Here is a 15,850-nt window from a genome sequence, read left to right as displayed (position 1 = left end):
TTTGGCGCCCGTATAAAAACAGGACCCTGCCGACGCACCGGACTGTCCGGCGTATTTGTCCGGTGGCAAAAAGTATCCTTTCGCTACACCGGACGCAATAAGTCCGGTGTCAGTCCGGTGTTGCATACAGGGAATTTTGGACGCCGGACATTTATTTTATGAAACAAAAAAATAAGAAACACCGGACGCACCGGACTGGTCATGTCCGGTGTTTTGATTTTCCGGTGGGAAAAATATCCTTCTCCGACACTGGACATCCGACTACCTTAAGTCCGGTGTAGAAATTATCCGGTGGTAAAAAAACTCTCTTTTACACCGGATTTTCGCGTGTCCGTTGTTCGTTTAAGTCCGGTGCGTCGGCACGGTCCTATAAAAACTTACATACTGGCATCGAAAAAAACTTTATTTCTAGATAACACCACTGAAATTCCTATAAGTATCAGATTTTCTGGTCAATTCACACGCTGGCCCACTTCATCGAAAAAAGCATCAAAATTTCATTTAAAAACCTCCACTTTTGGGCTATTTTTGCGAAAATTCATGTTCCGCCACGTCCAGAACGCCATGTTGAATCTGCAATCTCTGTATATCTCTGTCGGTACCGTAGGTTTATAAGACCTTCGAAATCTCTTCTGAGGCACAGCAGGCGTTCATACGATAAGCTTTTATCTTAGCAGAATACCCGCTTGCTAAGACCGAAGTGAAAGATCTTTAGCAGGTAAAGCCGCATGAAGGAAGGCAAGATGGCGGATAAAAATACCACCACTTTGGCTAAAAATTGCTCTCTTTTGATGGTTGGCGCCGGAGGAATAGGTAAGATTAATCATCTTCTATTACATTCAAAGTATTTTTTTTTAATACTGAAAAACTAGTGGTATTGTATAAGGGTTGAGAAGCGATCCAGACTCCACATCAATTCGCAAATTGCTAGCAAAATAAGTGACACTCTAAAAATCCCTATAATAAAGCCGCTATAGAGACAGGGTCGTAAGAGCCTTAACAGTTAGTCACACTAGGAAATTAAGCTTTCAGTAAAACGACATCAGTCATCTACAGGATACATTTCAACAACAAGGATGAGAGTTACCTGAATCAAGTTTGGCGGATCTCTAAAAATTGTTTGGTTCCCGTCATCCGACCGACCCTGATTTTTACTCTGAAGTTAGAGTCGGAGAGTCGGGGACCCCTTTTGCCACTTCTGGATTCCTAATTGTCAACCTCTGCGTGCTCAGTGTTTACAAGTTTTCAAATCGAAATAGCGAGCGCGGCGTGCCAGCGGAAAGTGAACCAAAAACCAGTTTATCCATGATTTCCCGATTTTTTAACCCGATTTCATAATTCGGACCTTCGTGGAAGCAAACCACGCTCGCAAAGCATCACTTTCTAAAAAACAAGATGTTGCATGATGATTATGGGGCTCACAATCAATGAACAAAGATGGTATGTATGTACAAAAAAATATTTTCGACCGACCGACCGACCGACCCACTTTGTAAAGTCGAAATGACGGGAACCAAGAAATTTCTAACGATCCGCCTTTGCAAGACAATAATATTAATTAAAACTTGAAAGTTGGAAACAAAATAAAACGTGCAGCAGCCAAAATCAACCAACCAAAATTTGTCATTCAATTCCCGAGACAGCGCATTCGATTTTTAAGGCCTTGTTTACATATAAAAGAGGTCTGTGTACGAGCGTGCTCATTTTGAAACGTTACGTAATCAAGCCTGGTTCTATTACTTTACACTGGTACTTGGCTTGATTGCGGGGCTAAGACTTTGTGTAAGGATACATATAGACGACGTATATTACATTATATTATATATTACATGATAGGAATACGAATAGACAACGTATATCAGGGTTCGAATTATAAAATTGAGGAGCTTCGCTAAAAAAATGCGAGCGAAGCGAGCAGGATAGCGCCGCAGGCGAAAATTTTTAGATGTTTGCGAAGCACTTTTGGAGTTTTGCGATGTAATTTGCGATTAAATGCGATCTATATTTACGATCTATTGTTCTATCTACAACATAAATGTGAAGTAGATAGAATTTAGAAATTTGTATGCCTCTTTTGGAATTTTGTGTTCAAAACAATAATAAATTTATGTCTCTACTGTCTCGAGAAATCTCTACGAGAACGGAAATTTGTGTAGTAAAATTATATTATATTTAAGAACCATATTCTTGTAGAAAATAACTGATAACATAGAAAGTAAAAGTAATAACGAATGCTAAAGTGGTAGAAGTTGTAAAGTCTTGTCAACGTGTCACCCGGTTTCGCCCACAAATAAATTTAAGATTTATCAGTAGCAAAAAACTGTAAATTGTTTTCAAGTTTTAGTCCGTTCTTTTTACCACCACTGGCTAAAAAAATCCCACCGGGTCTGTGAGAAGGGGGTGTCTTTAAAAAGATCGATAGTGATACAGGGGCACATTGAACAATATTAATTAATAAACAAAAGTTGTTTATCAAAACGCTTTATTAAACTACATTCCTACCTTTTCGATTCAAAGAGCAAATAAATGTCTAGACTTTGTAAATGTAAAGGAATTTTACTCGTTAAGATAAAAGTGCAATGAACCGAACATTTGTTATGACTAATACCAGAGAGAAAGAAAAATTACTCAGCAACAATTAACGAAGAGATTTTCTCTTCAGCAAAAAGGCAAGCAAATAAGGGAGTTTCTTCTTTTATGATGCCAGAGAGAAAAGCGTGAATATAGAAAGACTTTAAAAAAGTGTTTATTCAGGCGTGTGATCCCACTCATTAAATTACATATACAGACTGTGTTAGATTCTTTTTTCTCTTTGCCTTTCAATTTTTAAGTTTCGCTTAAAAATTTTTGCTTCGCAATTTTTATCTCAAAAAACTTTTTTCTTCGCCAAAACCTGAAATTGCTTCGCAATTTGCGAAGTGCGAAGCTATAATTCGAACCCTGTATATTACAATTATTATGTATTACATGACACCTTGCTCCTATTCTAGTAAAGATAATAATATGTCGTCAAAGAGTACACTTAAATGAAGAGCAGTCCGATTGCGGGCCTTCTGTAAATAAACATCCGGACTTATAGGTGGTAAAGAGGGGTTGATAGTTGCCGCCTCATTTATTCGATGTTTGTTATTCAAATTAGTGCTACCGCATCCGCCCTTTTTTCAACTTCGCGCCATTTTTACAATTTAGTCTGTTTTTTTCTTGATGGAAACCAGTCCAAGTTGTTTCGTATTTTTCCCGCACAAGTCACTTTTATTACAAAACTGTTATCGTTTCAAACATGAGCAACTGATCCAAAATAAAAGGTTATTATTTTTACAACTCGCACTTTTTAATTACATTAATTGACATCTTGACATTACAGCTATCTTGTTGGATGTTTTGTTTCGACAGTTCTAGCAATAGTTTATCGTTCAACTTGGAAAGGGAATGTTTGTAAACATAGAATTTTTTTTCATAACAGTTATTTGGGGGGTCGGAATTTGGCTGGGCTGTCGGCTTTAGGACCTCTCATGGTATGCATTTTGGCATGACGCTAGTGTGACTAACTGCTTAATGCCCCAAACACACCACATAATCCACGGCAGCACAACGGCCGCTGCCCGCGCATCGCTCTTTTTTTCCTTCTAGTTATTCTAGTGTAAATGGTGCCTTAATAAAATCGAACGATAATTGTCAAACGATCAAACATTTTTATTTGAATCTCGAATTGTCTGTCGAAATCATCAAAACATAAAAGTAGAACAAAACCAAAAATGTACAAAGATGGCTTGTTGGTTCTTGGGGCAGTTTTAATTTATTTCTTGACAAATTTCGAAAAATTCAATTTCTTCCGTACTTCTTTATCATAGAATATCCACTCTTGGCTGGTTAAGGTAAGGTAAGTTTCGTTCCGGGGGGGGGGGGTACTACCCTTGTCAACCAACGAGGGTGGACCGTGGGACTCGAAATTTGCGAAAGAAGGGAAAGAAGTGACCCTGAATGGGACTGAAATTCCAAAATTTTCTTGAATTGTCTACTTTTTCCCCAAATTTTCAAAAATAGGCACCCTACGAGGGACTGGGATTTTTCTATTTTGGTGTTTTTGCGACCCTACCTGGGACTCGTGGAGGTTGAAAAGGTACCCTGACTAGCGGAGCATCCCCGTAACCCATCTTGCCCTAGTACCCTCCCCAGGGTTTCGTTCACTAAAAGAGCACTCGTCCCGCCCGCGCGACTTGCAAACCCTCTCGTTGATTGACCTTATTTGATACCATAGAGGTATAAAGAAAACAGGAGTTGAATGTGTCGGTAATTGGTCGTTAAAGTCTTTTGATTTCTTTTATAAAATGTATCAAAAGAAATTCTAAGCTCGCCCGATGAAATAAGACTTTTTAGTAGAACTCAAGTTTGCTCTGAACATTCTAATAATCAGTATTGAAGATTCTAGCCTTTTAATATACGAAAATTAGATAAAACTTCGTCCACGAAACAAATTTATGTTCCATTTCGCTATCCGTTCAATTTTGTTTTGAAAAGATATTTTCTCAAGCCAGAAAATGAAAAGTTCTTTATAAGCACACACGATTTCAGACTCAATTTGTAGACATAAAGTCGCTGGAGAATTTTGGAGGAAAGTATCAAGCAATAGAGTTCACCTGAAAGAAAACATTGATCGAAAAATCTTATCATTTGATGAAGGATTGCCAAGTTTACAGGCCTTTTTTTAGTCCAAATATTTTCTTACACTGATGTCAGAAACAATGAATCTCGTCTCATCTAATTTCTAAAGCTTAAATGAGCCAATAAGATTTAACCTATGGATAAAAGAGCTCATTAAAAATGCACGATATATGAGATTATGAGCATGCATACATCGTAACTTTTTTAATCGTAGGGCGAGCTTGGTTACAATAGCATACTTCTCCTGTCTTTCTTTATACCTCCATGTTGATACTTGATACTTTCTTTTTAAAGTCAAAGGATGATGAAGATCCTTTCATTAACACTGTTCAAACTAATTTTTTTCCATTTATCAGCAAAATAAACATTTAAAACCGAAGAACCACTGCTTGGATTGCTTAGATGTGTGCCGCCCGCGCATCAATTTGATCAACTTCAGATTCTAAGTCCGTGTTTCGGCTTCCGGTAATTTTGTTGCTGTTCACTGCTAGGGTACTCCATTTTAAAACGGCATTTTTCGCAGTCCTAGGAACCAAACCGAGAAAGTTTTCGTGGCTTCAAGCCAAACCATTCAAGGTTATTTTGATAAAATCATCAGTTTGAAGATGTGATTTATATAGCAAATTTCATAGCAAATTTTCGCTTGGGATACAGTATAGAAGTTAAAGGTACGTGCACACAATATAGCAAAACTGCTTCGCTCATAAATTCGCTTCGCAAAAACCTTTGAATTCCTGTTTAGATTTATGCAACTTTTGTTGACATGGCGGAGGGAACTAGTGCTGCTATTTCGCATTTTATTATTCCATAGTCGTCATCTTTTATTTATTTTATACAAAATTACAGGAACAAAAAGCTGTAGTTGGATTTAGTTGGAAATGTTCAAAACATATACAAAATAAACTTTTTGTAAAACAGTCCTACTGTCGCTTGGCATAAGATATCACCATCCAGTCAGTTGGGCATGAAAATTAGGCAGCAAGGCGGCAATCACAAATATCTTCATTTCACGTTCTTGTTGGATCTAAAAAGTGAGTCAGTCGGTCGGTAGTAAAAATTTTCGGGTTTTCTTAAAATTGGTCTGTGAGGTAAAAGGGCCTTAACTGAGGCGGCAGGAGGCCCAATCGCGTGTATGTTTTGCGTGGTTTCAGATTATGAAGTTTAAACACTGTGACCTTTTCCAGTCGGTAGTAAATTTTGTCGGATTTTTAAGATCTAGTAAATCAAGTCCGCAATCAACAGAATCTTATGCCGTCATCTTTAATTTGCCAAACTAAATGTGCACGTGCATGTGTTAACCTTAAACCAGCCCTTATTTTCGGCCCCCAGGATATTGGCCCTACCACGTTCAGTCAGGACCTCATTTCACATTACACTAAAAATACCTCCTTTCTATGTTTAGTTTGTTCTACCTTGGATTATAACTGAAAATATCTTCAAAAAACCTTCGTCCGCTATCAGCCCGCTCGGTAAACTTTGCCCGCTTCAATTCTTAGATAATGAATAAGAGAGGTGCGCTTAGCTAAGCCGTGTTCGCGGGCGATAAATTTATGTTTACTTGTCTTGTGTATTTTAGTGGTATTCATCCAATGAAAAGGATGTTGACAAAATATGCACCGCGCTGACAAAATATGCACGGCATTGATTATGACATCATTAAATATGTCAATGTCGATTCAACGCCCGTCAAAGAAAATAATTCGTAGATAGTTCATTCTATCTTGAAATTTAGAAATACAAACAATAAAAGAATCAAATTTAATATTTGTCTCCTATCTAGATTATATTAGCGTTAGAGAATACGGTAAATTTTAAATGGTACCGCCATCGCGCCCATGTGAAAGTTCCAATTTTTAATTATCGGGAAATCAGGGAAGCCGGTTCACCACGTGGATAAAAAACGTACGGAATGAAACCTGACAGAAGGTTTTCAACCAGATTTATTCAGATAAAGCTATAAGAGGTACTTGTGGATTTTAAAACCTACATATAGGGTGTATGATGAAATGGCAAAAATTGACTTTTTTTCTGGAAATGTTATTTGGACAACTTTTTCTGGTAATTTAATCTATTTGAAGACTTTCTGCGAAAAAATTAATTCAAAATCTTCAAAATTGACCGTTTGCCCCAGGGTTTTGTAAAATCGATATTTTCGAAAATTTGCGAAAAACAGGGTTTTTGCCTGAAAAAAAATCCTAAAACGAGCTGTGTTGGTGCTACAGCCCTGAAATTGGGCCTAAAATGTTCCTTGGAAAAAAGTAGGATTGGAATGTAACAAAGATATAGCTCTATCATACATGAAAATTATTAAAAGTAGGTTTTTAGGCCAAAAATGACCGAAAACGCAAAAAAATGGGGTTTTGCCTGAAAAAAATCCTAAATCCTGCTGTGTTGGTGCTACAGCCCTGAAATTGGGCCCAAAATGTTCCTTGGAAAAAAGTAGGATAAGAATGCAACAATAATATAGCTCTATCATATATAAAAATTACAAATAATGTAGGTTTTTAGGCCAAAAATGACCGAAAACGCGAAAAAATAGGGTTTTTCCTGAGAAAAAATTCTAAAACCTGCTGTGTTGGTATTACAGCCCTCAAATTGGGCCCATAATGTTCCTTGGGAAAGTAGGATAAAAATATAACAATAATATAGCTCTATCATAAAAATTACAAAAAAATAGGTTTTTAGGTCAAAATTGACCGAAAAAGGCGAAAATTACTCAAAATCAAGATTTTCAGTGCTTTTAAAGCATATTGAATCAATTTCTGACACTCTTAAGTGCTTTAAAGTGATAAAATAGATGTTTCATTATATATAATTTAGTATAATAAGCAATCCTAATGGCAAAATTGAGCAAAAATTTGGGTTTTTAAGAGATTTTTTATCAAAAATACCCCTAAAATAGCGGAAAATAGCGATTTTTGAGCTTTCATAACTTTTAAAGGCTCAAATCCAAGACTTTGAAACTTGGCATAATGAAAGAAAACTATTTGAACTGTTAAAATAACAAACTAATTTCTAAAAATTATGAATCTCAAAACTCATTCTCAATCTAAAATCTTAACAAAGCGAACTTTGGAACTGAAAGAACTAAAGAAACTTAGCAAAAATAAAAAAAAAAATCAGAAAATCTTTTCCACTAAATCAACATTTGTCATCTCAAAGATAATAAAGTCTGTGAGTGCTGAACTTGCTTATTTCTAAGCAAGGCTTGATGGGCACTACAGAGTTTCTATGTATGGTTACATTGTCAGAGTTCGAAGGCCATTTCCAAAGACTTTTCATTTGGTCATTTACACTAACAGGTGTCATGAAATTGCAGTTCACATCTTCTGTACCAACTCTCACAACTTCACCTAAAAGTAAAAAGAATGTCATTACTAAGTAAAAGATCAGGTGTTTCTTTCATTATTTAACACAGTATTATACATACTTAAAGATGAAATAAAATCTAACCTGGGTAAAAATCATCCTCGAATGCTCCAATAAGAAAATCTCCAACAATGGGTGGCCAATCTGAATCTCTTGCCTTTCCATTTATATATTGAAGAAAATGATACATAAACTTTGAAATCTAGAGCATATTGAAATGATAACTTTAAGTGCTTGTTTTTCCTCTGATTGGTAAATCAATTAATTTATCCTGAAAAACACAAAGGTTCATGGAATAGGTGGGTTTAAGATTTAAAGTTACCTCTTTTCCTCTAAAATTTTCTTGTTCATCGTGTTGAGTAATACCATCCATCAATTCATCTTGCTCTCCTTCAACCTCTGCTTCATCGTCAGTTGTGCTTGCATTATTATTGATTGCATTCTCAAGATCCATCATGTCAGCTAAAACTCTAAATTCCAGTTGAGATGTGATTCGAGTCGTCAAATTCTTCACATTCTGCTCAACTGTTAAGTCACGTTGTTTAAACAAAAGGGACACGTTGTCTTCACTTTATAAAAGGTGAACTTTCTGAACCTGATCTCCAAATCCAATGCTTTTTGAAGCCCTTTTTCTGTACCATTCCAGTCTTGAACCAGGGTGTCAAGCTTTTCAATTGTAGTGATTGGCCCTTGGTGGGATTTTTTGCAAGCAGATACACACCTGATAACTTTGTTGCTGGTTGCTAGCTTGGCTGCATCTTCTTAGTCAACATTGCTGGCTATCACTTCTTTTTGTTTTTGTACAAATTTTTGTTGTTTAATTTCCAATGTACAGGCTATCTTTCTGTTCGTTTTTAATTTTGCCAAATTTCAAAGTCTTGAATTGAGCCTTTAAATGTTATGAAAGCTCAAAAATCGCTATTTTCCGCTATTTTAGGGGTATTTTTGATAAAAAATCCCTTAAAAACCCAAATTTTTGCTCAATTTTGCCATTAGGATTGCTTATTGTACTAGATTATATATAATGAAAGATCTATTTTATCACTTTAAAGCACTTAAGAGTGTCAGAAATTGATTCAATATGCTTTAAGCACTGAAAATCTTGATTCTGAGTAATTTTCGCCTTTTTCGGTCAATTTTGACCTAAAAACCTATTATTTTATAATTTCTATATATGATAGAGCTATATTATTGTTATATTTTAATCCTACTTTTTCCCAAGGAACATTATGGGCCCAATTTGCGGGCTGTAGCACCAACACAGCAAATTTTAGGATTTTTTCTCAGGCAAAACCCCATTTTTTCGCGTTTTCGGTCATTTTTGGCCTAAAAACCTACATTTTTTGTATTTTTATATATGATAGAGCTATATTATTGTTACATTCTAATCCTACTTTTTTCCAAGGAACATTTTAGGCCCAATTTCAGGGCTGTAGCACCAACACAGCTGGTTTTAGGATTTTTTTTCAGGCAAAAATCCTGTTTTTCGCAAATTTTTGAAAATATCGATTTTACAAAACCCTGGGGCAAACGGTCAATTTTGAAGATCTTGAATTAATGTTTTCACAGAAAGTCTTAGAATAGATTAAATTACCAGAAAAATTTGTCCAAAGTGCAATTCTGAAAAAAAGTCATTTCATCATACACCCTAACATAAGCAAAAATGAAAGTTGTTGGGAAGGAAAGAGTAAACGGGACTCAATGTGGGTTAAGTAAACAAAGAATAACGATTCAAAGACATGCTCCGTTCGCCCGTGCCCGCCATTATGGGAAAGATCTGAACCTGCGAACAGCGCCAAAAAAAACCCGACGATTTTACCAACTTTCTGAATCGGGTTTTCTTGTAAGGGGACCCGTCCATATTCATTTGACAACGCATAACGTCAAATTGACGTTATCCTCTGAAATCCCCCCACCCCCCACAGATAACGTAAGCAATGTATACCAAAAGTTGTAGCGATTTTTTACTTCAAAGTTTTCCCGTCGCATGCAAAGTCTGTAGTTGGTTGTACCCGTGCGTGTAAGTGTTCGTTTAACTCATACTAATGGGCCGATTTTATTTTCGTTTTGAGTGGTTCATTTCCGATTTCAAGCCAACATCCTTAGCAACGGGGTGCTTGCCCATAGTTACAGTTACAGGGGTTTGTGCAAAAAACTAAACATATAGAAAATTTTCCAAATCCCCATTTCGAATAGTGCAATGAAAAATGAAACTTTTCTATGTTTCACTTTTTTGCACCTATTCTTCAAAATGAAAATATTCAAGATTTTAAGTTCTTCTTTTATTCAATGATTTTTACGGCACTTTGTTGACAATCTAACTCTCGCATCAAATTCCCACTTTCTTCAGTAAATTGAAGATGAGAAAAAACCTAAGCCACGGATCACAGATTGAAACAAATATACAAAGGGTGAGATTTTACAGCCACCCGTCGTGCAAGGCACGGAAAGGCCATGGGTGCCAAAAAGAAGGGCCGTTTGAAATGCGGCACGTGCCTTTGGTTTGGGAACGCGAAACACAAACGCGAACTACCCATATCTAAACTTTTCGATATATCTCCAGAACTAACAGATTTTTTGATATTCTGTAAAAAGGTCCAAGTTCCTAAATAGTTTTACTATGTTCTGTGAAAAAATCATAACCATCAGTGAAATACTCGTTCATCTATTTAAGATTGAAGGCAAAAAATAATGTGCAAAGAAAAATAAACCTTGAGCACAAAAAATTCTTTTTTTAACACTTTTTTCCACCGAAAAATAAATAACTTTTATAGACTTACCTTCCCAAACATTGAAGAAGCCTCTACTAATTAAAGTAAATGAGATAAGATAAGATAAAACCTTAAAATCAACCAGAATTTACAACCTTTCGTCCAAAGCAAAAGACTTGCTTTTCTCGCCGCCATCTTTTTTTAGAATGAGAATTATTTTTGGTTCCAGTTCCCACGGTCTTTTTTCATCCAATCAGATCTCACGATTTCACTTTCGATTTCTCTGGTCCAATAAGACTGCGACATTTGAGTCATGTGACATCTCTAATGAAAAACCTGGGCGGAATAAAATAGAAATACAGGGGGTCACACTACTGGCTACAGGAAATGAAAGCAAACAATTTAAGGCCAATATTTTTGGTTTTTCGGAAGGACAAAAGATATATAATAGGAAGCTTTACTGAAGGAGGGACAAGGCTTGGACTATCTATTTAAAAGATATGTACAAAAAAAGGCACTGTTTTAGGTGATAATTAAGATTTTACTTAGAAACTTTAATTCTCTTACTCCCGTCCCGGGCCCCCCTGATATGAGCAAGGGAACCATGTTGGCCATCCCTACTGAAAATTTGACAATCGAATTTCAATCGGTCGATTGCGTTCGATTTGGTTCGACTGGTTTGGTCGTTGACTCCGTTCGATTGAGATCTTCTGGCCATTCATAGTCAATATATTTTTTATTTGAAAGTAATCACTCCATGGAATTAAATAAAAAGATATAGTCAAATCTTGTAGGGTCATTTTTCAAAAGAATTTTGCCAAAATCGATTTTCGCATTTCGCCATTTTACCCTACGCAAACACACGTGGCAGCAACCTCATTGGTGGAAATTTGATAAACAGCTGCGAAGGAGCGCTGGGAAGCAATTAGTAGAAGAGACCACTTTCGTTTTTGTTGCAAATTTCTATAAAAACTTCTCTCAGAGATTACTTGTCAATGTACATGTACACATGTGTTGTGTCAACTTGTCAGCATTGTATTGTTGTAAAGGAAAAGATAAAGGAGGTAAGACTAGCCTAGTTTCTAATCCTGATATTATAGGAGTTTAATTTTAGGCTGATAATGGGCTCGTCCAGTTAAAGTCCGTTAGGGGAGCCTTCCAAACTCAGGCTTGAAATGGACTTTTAGGGGGGTAGGGGTATAATTTGTTGACGTTCTTTTGTTCTTTCTTTTCACCAGAAAAATCAATTCATATCATTCCAGACTGTGTCAACCGAATGAATCGAACGCCGAATCAATTGAATGCAATTGAACACAATCGAATAATTGCAATTCGATTGTCAAATAATTGCGATTCGATTGTCGAACGCAATCGAATCGCAATCGAATATTACCCAGGATTTGCCGTTCGATTGTAACGATTATGTTCGATTACATTCAATTGTAATCAATTTTATTCACTCTCGTACTGTACTATCGCGCTCGGTCGTCCACGCTAAGAAAGCTCTAAAGGAGTGATCAAATTTAATTTAATTGCAATCAAACTTATCGAACATAATCGTAATCAAATATAATCGAAGATCAATCAAAGGTAATTTATAATTAATCGAACCAATCAAACGTTACTTGAACGCAATCGAATATTACACAAGAATCAGCTGTTCGATTGACAATCGAATCGCAATTATTCGATCTCGTTCGATTATGTTCAATTGTTTCGATTGCGATTTTCGTTCAAAGTTCTTCGATTGACGATGTCTGGATCATTCCATAAAGGTCATTCTTATGGTTATATTACCCCGCCATTTTGTGTGCATTTGCCCTGGGTTTTCTCGAGCAAATCATATGCACATCATTGGTTATTGAAATGACTGAACCACAATCCATTGATCAAACTTGTTGGAACACTCACAATTCTTTTAGAATCTGAACAACATTGAAACAATTTTTTTATCAAAATCTAATTGTATGGAAAAAAATTGAGAAACATTTTTAAATGCGGAAACCAAAGTAACACACAGGCAGAAAAATAAAATGACTATTACTGCTATTAATATATAGATGTTGATAAAATTGTACAGGTGACCCTTAGCTTTAGCATTAGGTGGTCTGAAGTAATAAGAATTTTTTTTCTCCAAAGATTCTACACTCCAGTTAAATCTTAGGGTATGTACTTGAACTTGGGGATGACCATAAAATGCACCCCCCTGAGGGGGGCTAAACCATTTTTGCTTGATTGGGGGCTGTATTTTCCAAAAAATACTGGGGGCTAGCCTGCTAGGGGGGGCTGATTGTTGTGTAATAGAACTGGGGGCAGAGCTGATAGGTTGAAGATATTTTCCTTCCTATTTCCCCCCCTCTGAAAAATGCTGGGGGCTGGACCCCTCTACACACTATGACAACCTTGGACACTGCCGTACATTGTACGATGATGTACGGTGGGTACGGTGGGATGTACAGCAGATTTCAAGTTAACCTATTTTAACTTGAATGTACGGCGCTGTCCTGGGTCGTACTTGGGGTAGTTTTATCCTTTAAACTTTCAATATTTTTTTTTTTTTTAATTTCAGGTTGTGAGTTACTGAAGAACTTGGTTCTTACTGGCTTTGAGAAAATCTACATTATTGATCTTGATACTATAGATGTAAGCAACTTGAATAGACAATTCCTTTTTCAAAGGAGGCATGTTGGTAAATCTAAGGCTCAAGTTGCAAAAGAAAGTGTATTGCGTTTTAGACCAAACGCTGAGATCATTGCCAAACACGATACAGTTATGAGCACTGAGTATAATAAAGATTTCTTCTCCCAATTTGACATTGTTTTGAATGCACTAGATAATAGAGCTGCAAGAAATCATGTCAATCGTATGTGTCTAGCTGCTAATGTGCCTTTAATTGAAAGTGGTACAGCTGGCTATTTGGGACAAGTGACACTTATTAAAAAAGGAATGACCGAGTGCTATGAATGTCAACCCAAACCAGCTCGTAAAACATATCCAGGATGTACTATTAGAAACACACCTTCTGAGCCTGTACATTGTATTGTTTGGGCTAAACATTTATTTAATCAATTATTTGGTGAGCATGATGCCGACAATGAAGTTTCACCAGATACAGAAGATCCAGAGCTAGCCGGAGATGCAGGAGAAATGGCTACTAAGAAAAATTCAGAAGAGATTTCTCGTACTTCAACACGTGATTGGGCCAAAGAAATTGACTATGATGGAGAGAAATTGTTCACCAAATTTTTCCATAATGATATCACTTATTTGTTATCTATGGAAAAGCTTTGGAAGAAACGAAAACCACCAATACCACTAGCTTGGAACTCTGGTACTTCATCTGATCAAGCTGAGGCCACAGACACAGCTCTTCCTGATAAACGCATTTGGAGCATACATGAATGTCAAACAGTCTTTGAAAAGTCGATCAAGACTCTGAAAGAGAGAAGCAGAGCTTCGGATGAACCACTGGTATGGGATAAAGATGACGAAGCTGCAATGGATTTTGTGACTGCTACAGCTAACATTCGTTCACAAATTTTCAGCATTCCTCTTAAAAGTCGCTTTGACATCAAGTCTATATCAGGTAAGTGTACTTTTCTTTTTCTCTTTCAGTAACTGACTGCTCTACTACTACTCATTGGCCAGGACTTGGTATGCTTTGATATTCCTTCTACGTCTATTTTATCTTTTTTATTATTATCACTTCATCTTCTTACATTATCTTATTTAGCCTCATTACAAGGTATTTTTAAGACAAATGATTGTATATATAAACCATCTGATGAATTTCACTAGGTAACATCATTCCTGCCATTGCTACAACAAATGCTATCATTGCTGGATTGATGGTTGTTGAATGTCTCAAAGTCCTGGCAGAAAAGCCAGAAGATTGCAGAACCATTTACCTCAGTAAACAAGTCAAAGCTAAGAACCGTCTATTGGTTCCTTGTAAGTTAGAAAAGCCTAACCCAAAATGTTATGTCTGTCCTCAGTTACCTGAGGTCACTGTAAACATGGATACAAACAAAGTTACGGTCAAACAGTTAGAAGATAAATTATTCAAAGAGAAGTTTGGTATGATTGCGCCAGATGTTGAAATTGACGATGGAAAGGGTACCATTTTAATTTCAAGTGAAGAAGGCGAAACGGAAGATAATTGGCCAAAAACATTGTCTCAATTCAAAATAGCCAATAGTACTCGCCTGAAAGGTGATGATTTCTTACAAAACTATGAACTTGTTGTTAATATACATCACAACGAGGATTTAGATGAGTTATTTGTTCTTGAAGGTGATTTACCGCCTGTACCAGAGGAAGAAAAGCCAGCACCGAAAACTGCAGCTGAAACTAATGGTAACAGTGTCCATAATCAAAAGAAACGCAAGATGGAAGAAGAAATTCATCAACAAACTAATGGTGTTAAGAAAATGAAAACAAATGACATTGTTGCTGTTGAAGATGATATCATGATCATTGATTAATGAACTCAAACTGTTATTTTATAGCGTATTGACACTATTGGCCATTCCCCTACTATCCTATTTCAAATTTGAAGAATTAACTCTTACCAAAAGATAATCGGTAGACTGCTTGGCTTGATAATCATAATTAATGGACTTATTATCCTCATATTAATAGAAAAATCAATTGAACTGAACAGTTGCTAAATATTGTGATGCAATATCCTAAATGCTTTGTTTATAAGAACACTCGGGGACGCTTGATCATTATTTTTGTGATTGTCATCATTGTCAATAAGGGAGTAATAATTTACAATGTGGAATTAATAAGAAATAATTTCGATTTGTCAAATAGTGAAAGTTTAGCTCACATTTGTAGCCATGATACTAGTGTTATGTTACTTTAAGTTATGTTTGAGGAAGGTTCTGTATTGTTTGTAGTATTGGGTTTTTCATTGTTTATACTTCAAATATATTTCTCAATCTTTCTGTTGGTTTTGACCATTATCGTCCCTCCCTGTACTTCATAGATCAACCTTTTTTAGAATTCCCATTTTTGAAAATATTGCCAAATCCTCGATATTTATTCAGTTGGAAATCAAAAATATCATAATCTTCAGCAATATGTCGTTTGACCTCCACTTC

The 15,850-nt window shown here is 36.2% G+C and overlaps 3 protein-coding genes across 3 annotated transcripts in view; 1 reads left to right on the top strand and 2 right to left on the bottom strand.

The window, feature by feature from the left end:
• LOC136800311 (ras-related protein Rab-6B-like) overlaps nucleotides 1–15,850 on the bottom strand; it is a 197,105-nt gene that overhangs the window by 11,428 nt on the left and 169,827 nt on the right. The window lies entirely within an intron of this gene.
• The window catches only part of LOC136800121 (phosphatidylinositol-glycan-specific phospholipase D-like), a 91,251-nt gene that overhangs the window by 67,391 nt on the left and 8,010 nt on the right, over nucleotides 1–15,850 (bottom strand). The gene's annotated exons all lie outside the window — the stretch shown is intronic.
• Nucleotides 626–15,706, top strand: LOC136800309 (SUMO-activating enzyme subunit 2-like). The gene is made up of 3 exons (XM_067056939.1): nucleotides 626–813; nucleotides 13,312–14,328; nucleotides 14,541–15,706. Exons 1-3 carry the CDS (start codon nucleotides 729–731, stop codon nucleotides 15,224–15,226), a joined length of 1,788 nt encoding a protein of 595 aa, XP_066913040.1. The 5' UTR covers nucleotides 626–728; the 3' UTR covers nucleotides 15,227–15,706.

Source organism: Clytia hemisphaerica, unplaced genomic scaffold (genome assembly GCF_902728285.1).
Source record: "Clytia hemisphaerica strain Z4C2 unplaced genomic scaffold, Clytia hemisphaerica genome assembly, whole genome shotgun sequence".
Classification (NCBI taxonomy): Eukaryota; Metazoa; Cnidaria; class Hydrozoa; order Leptothecata; family Clytiidae; genus Clytia; species Clytia hemisphaerica.
This window is presented reverse-complemented; position numbering and strand designations above follow the sequence as displayed.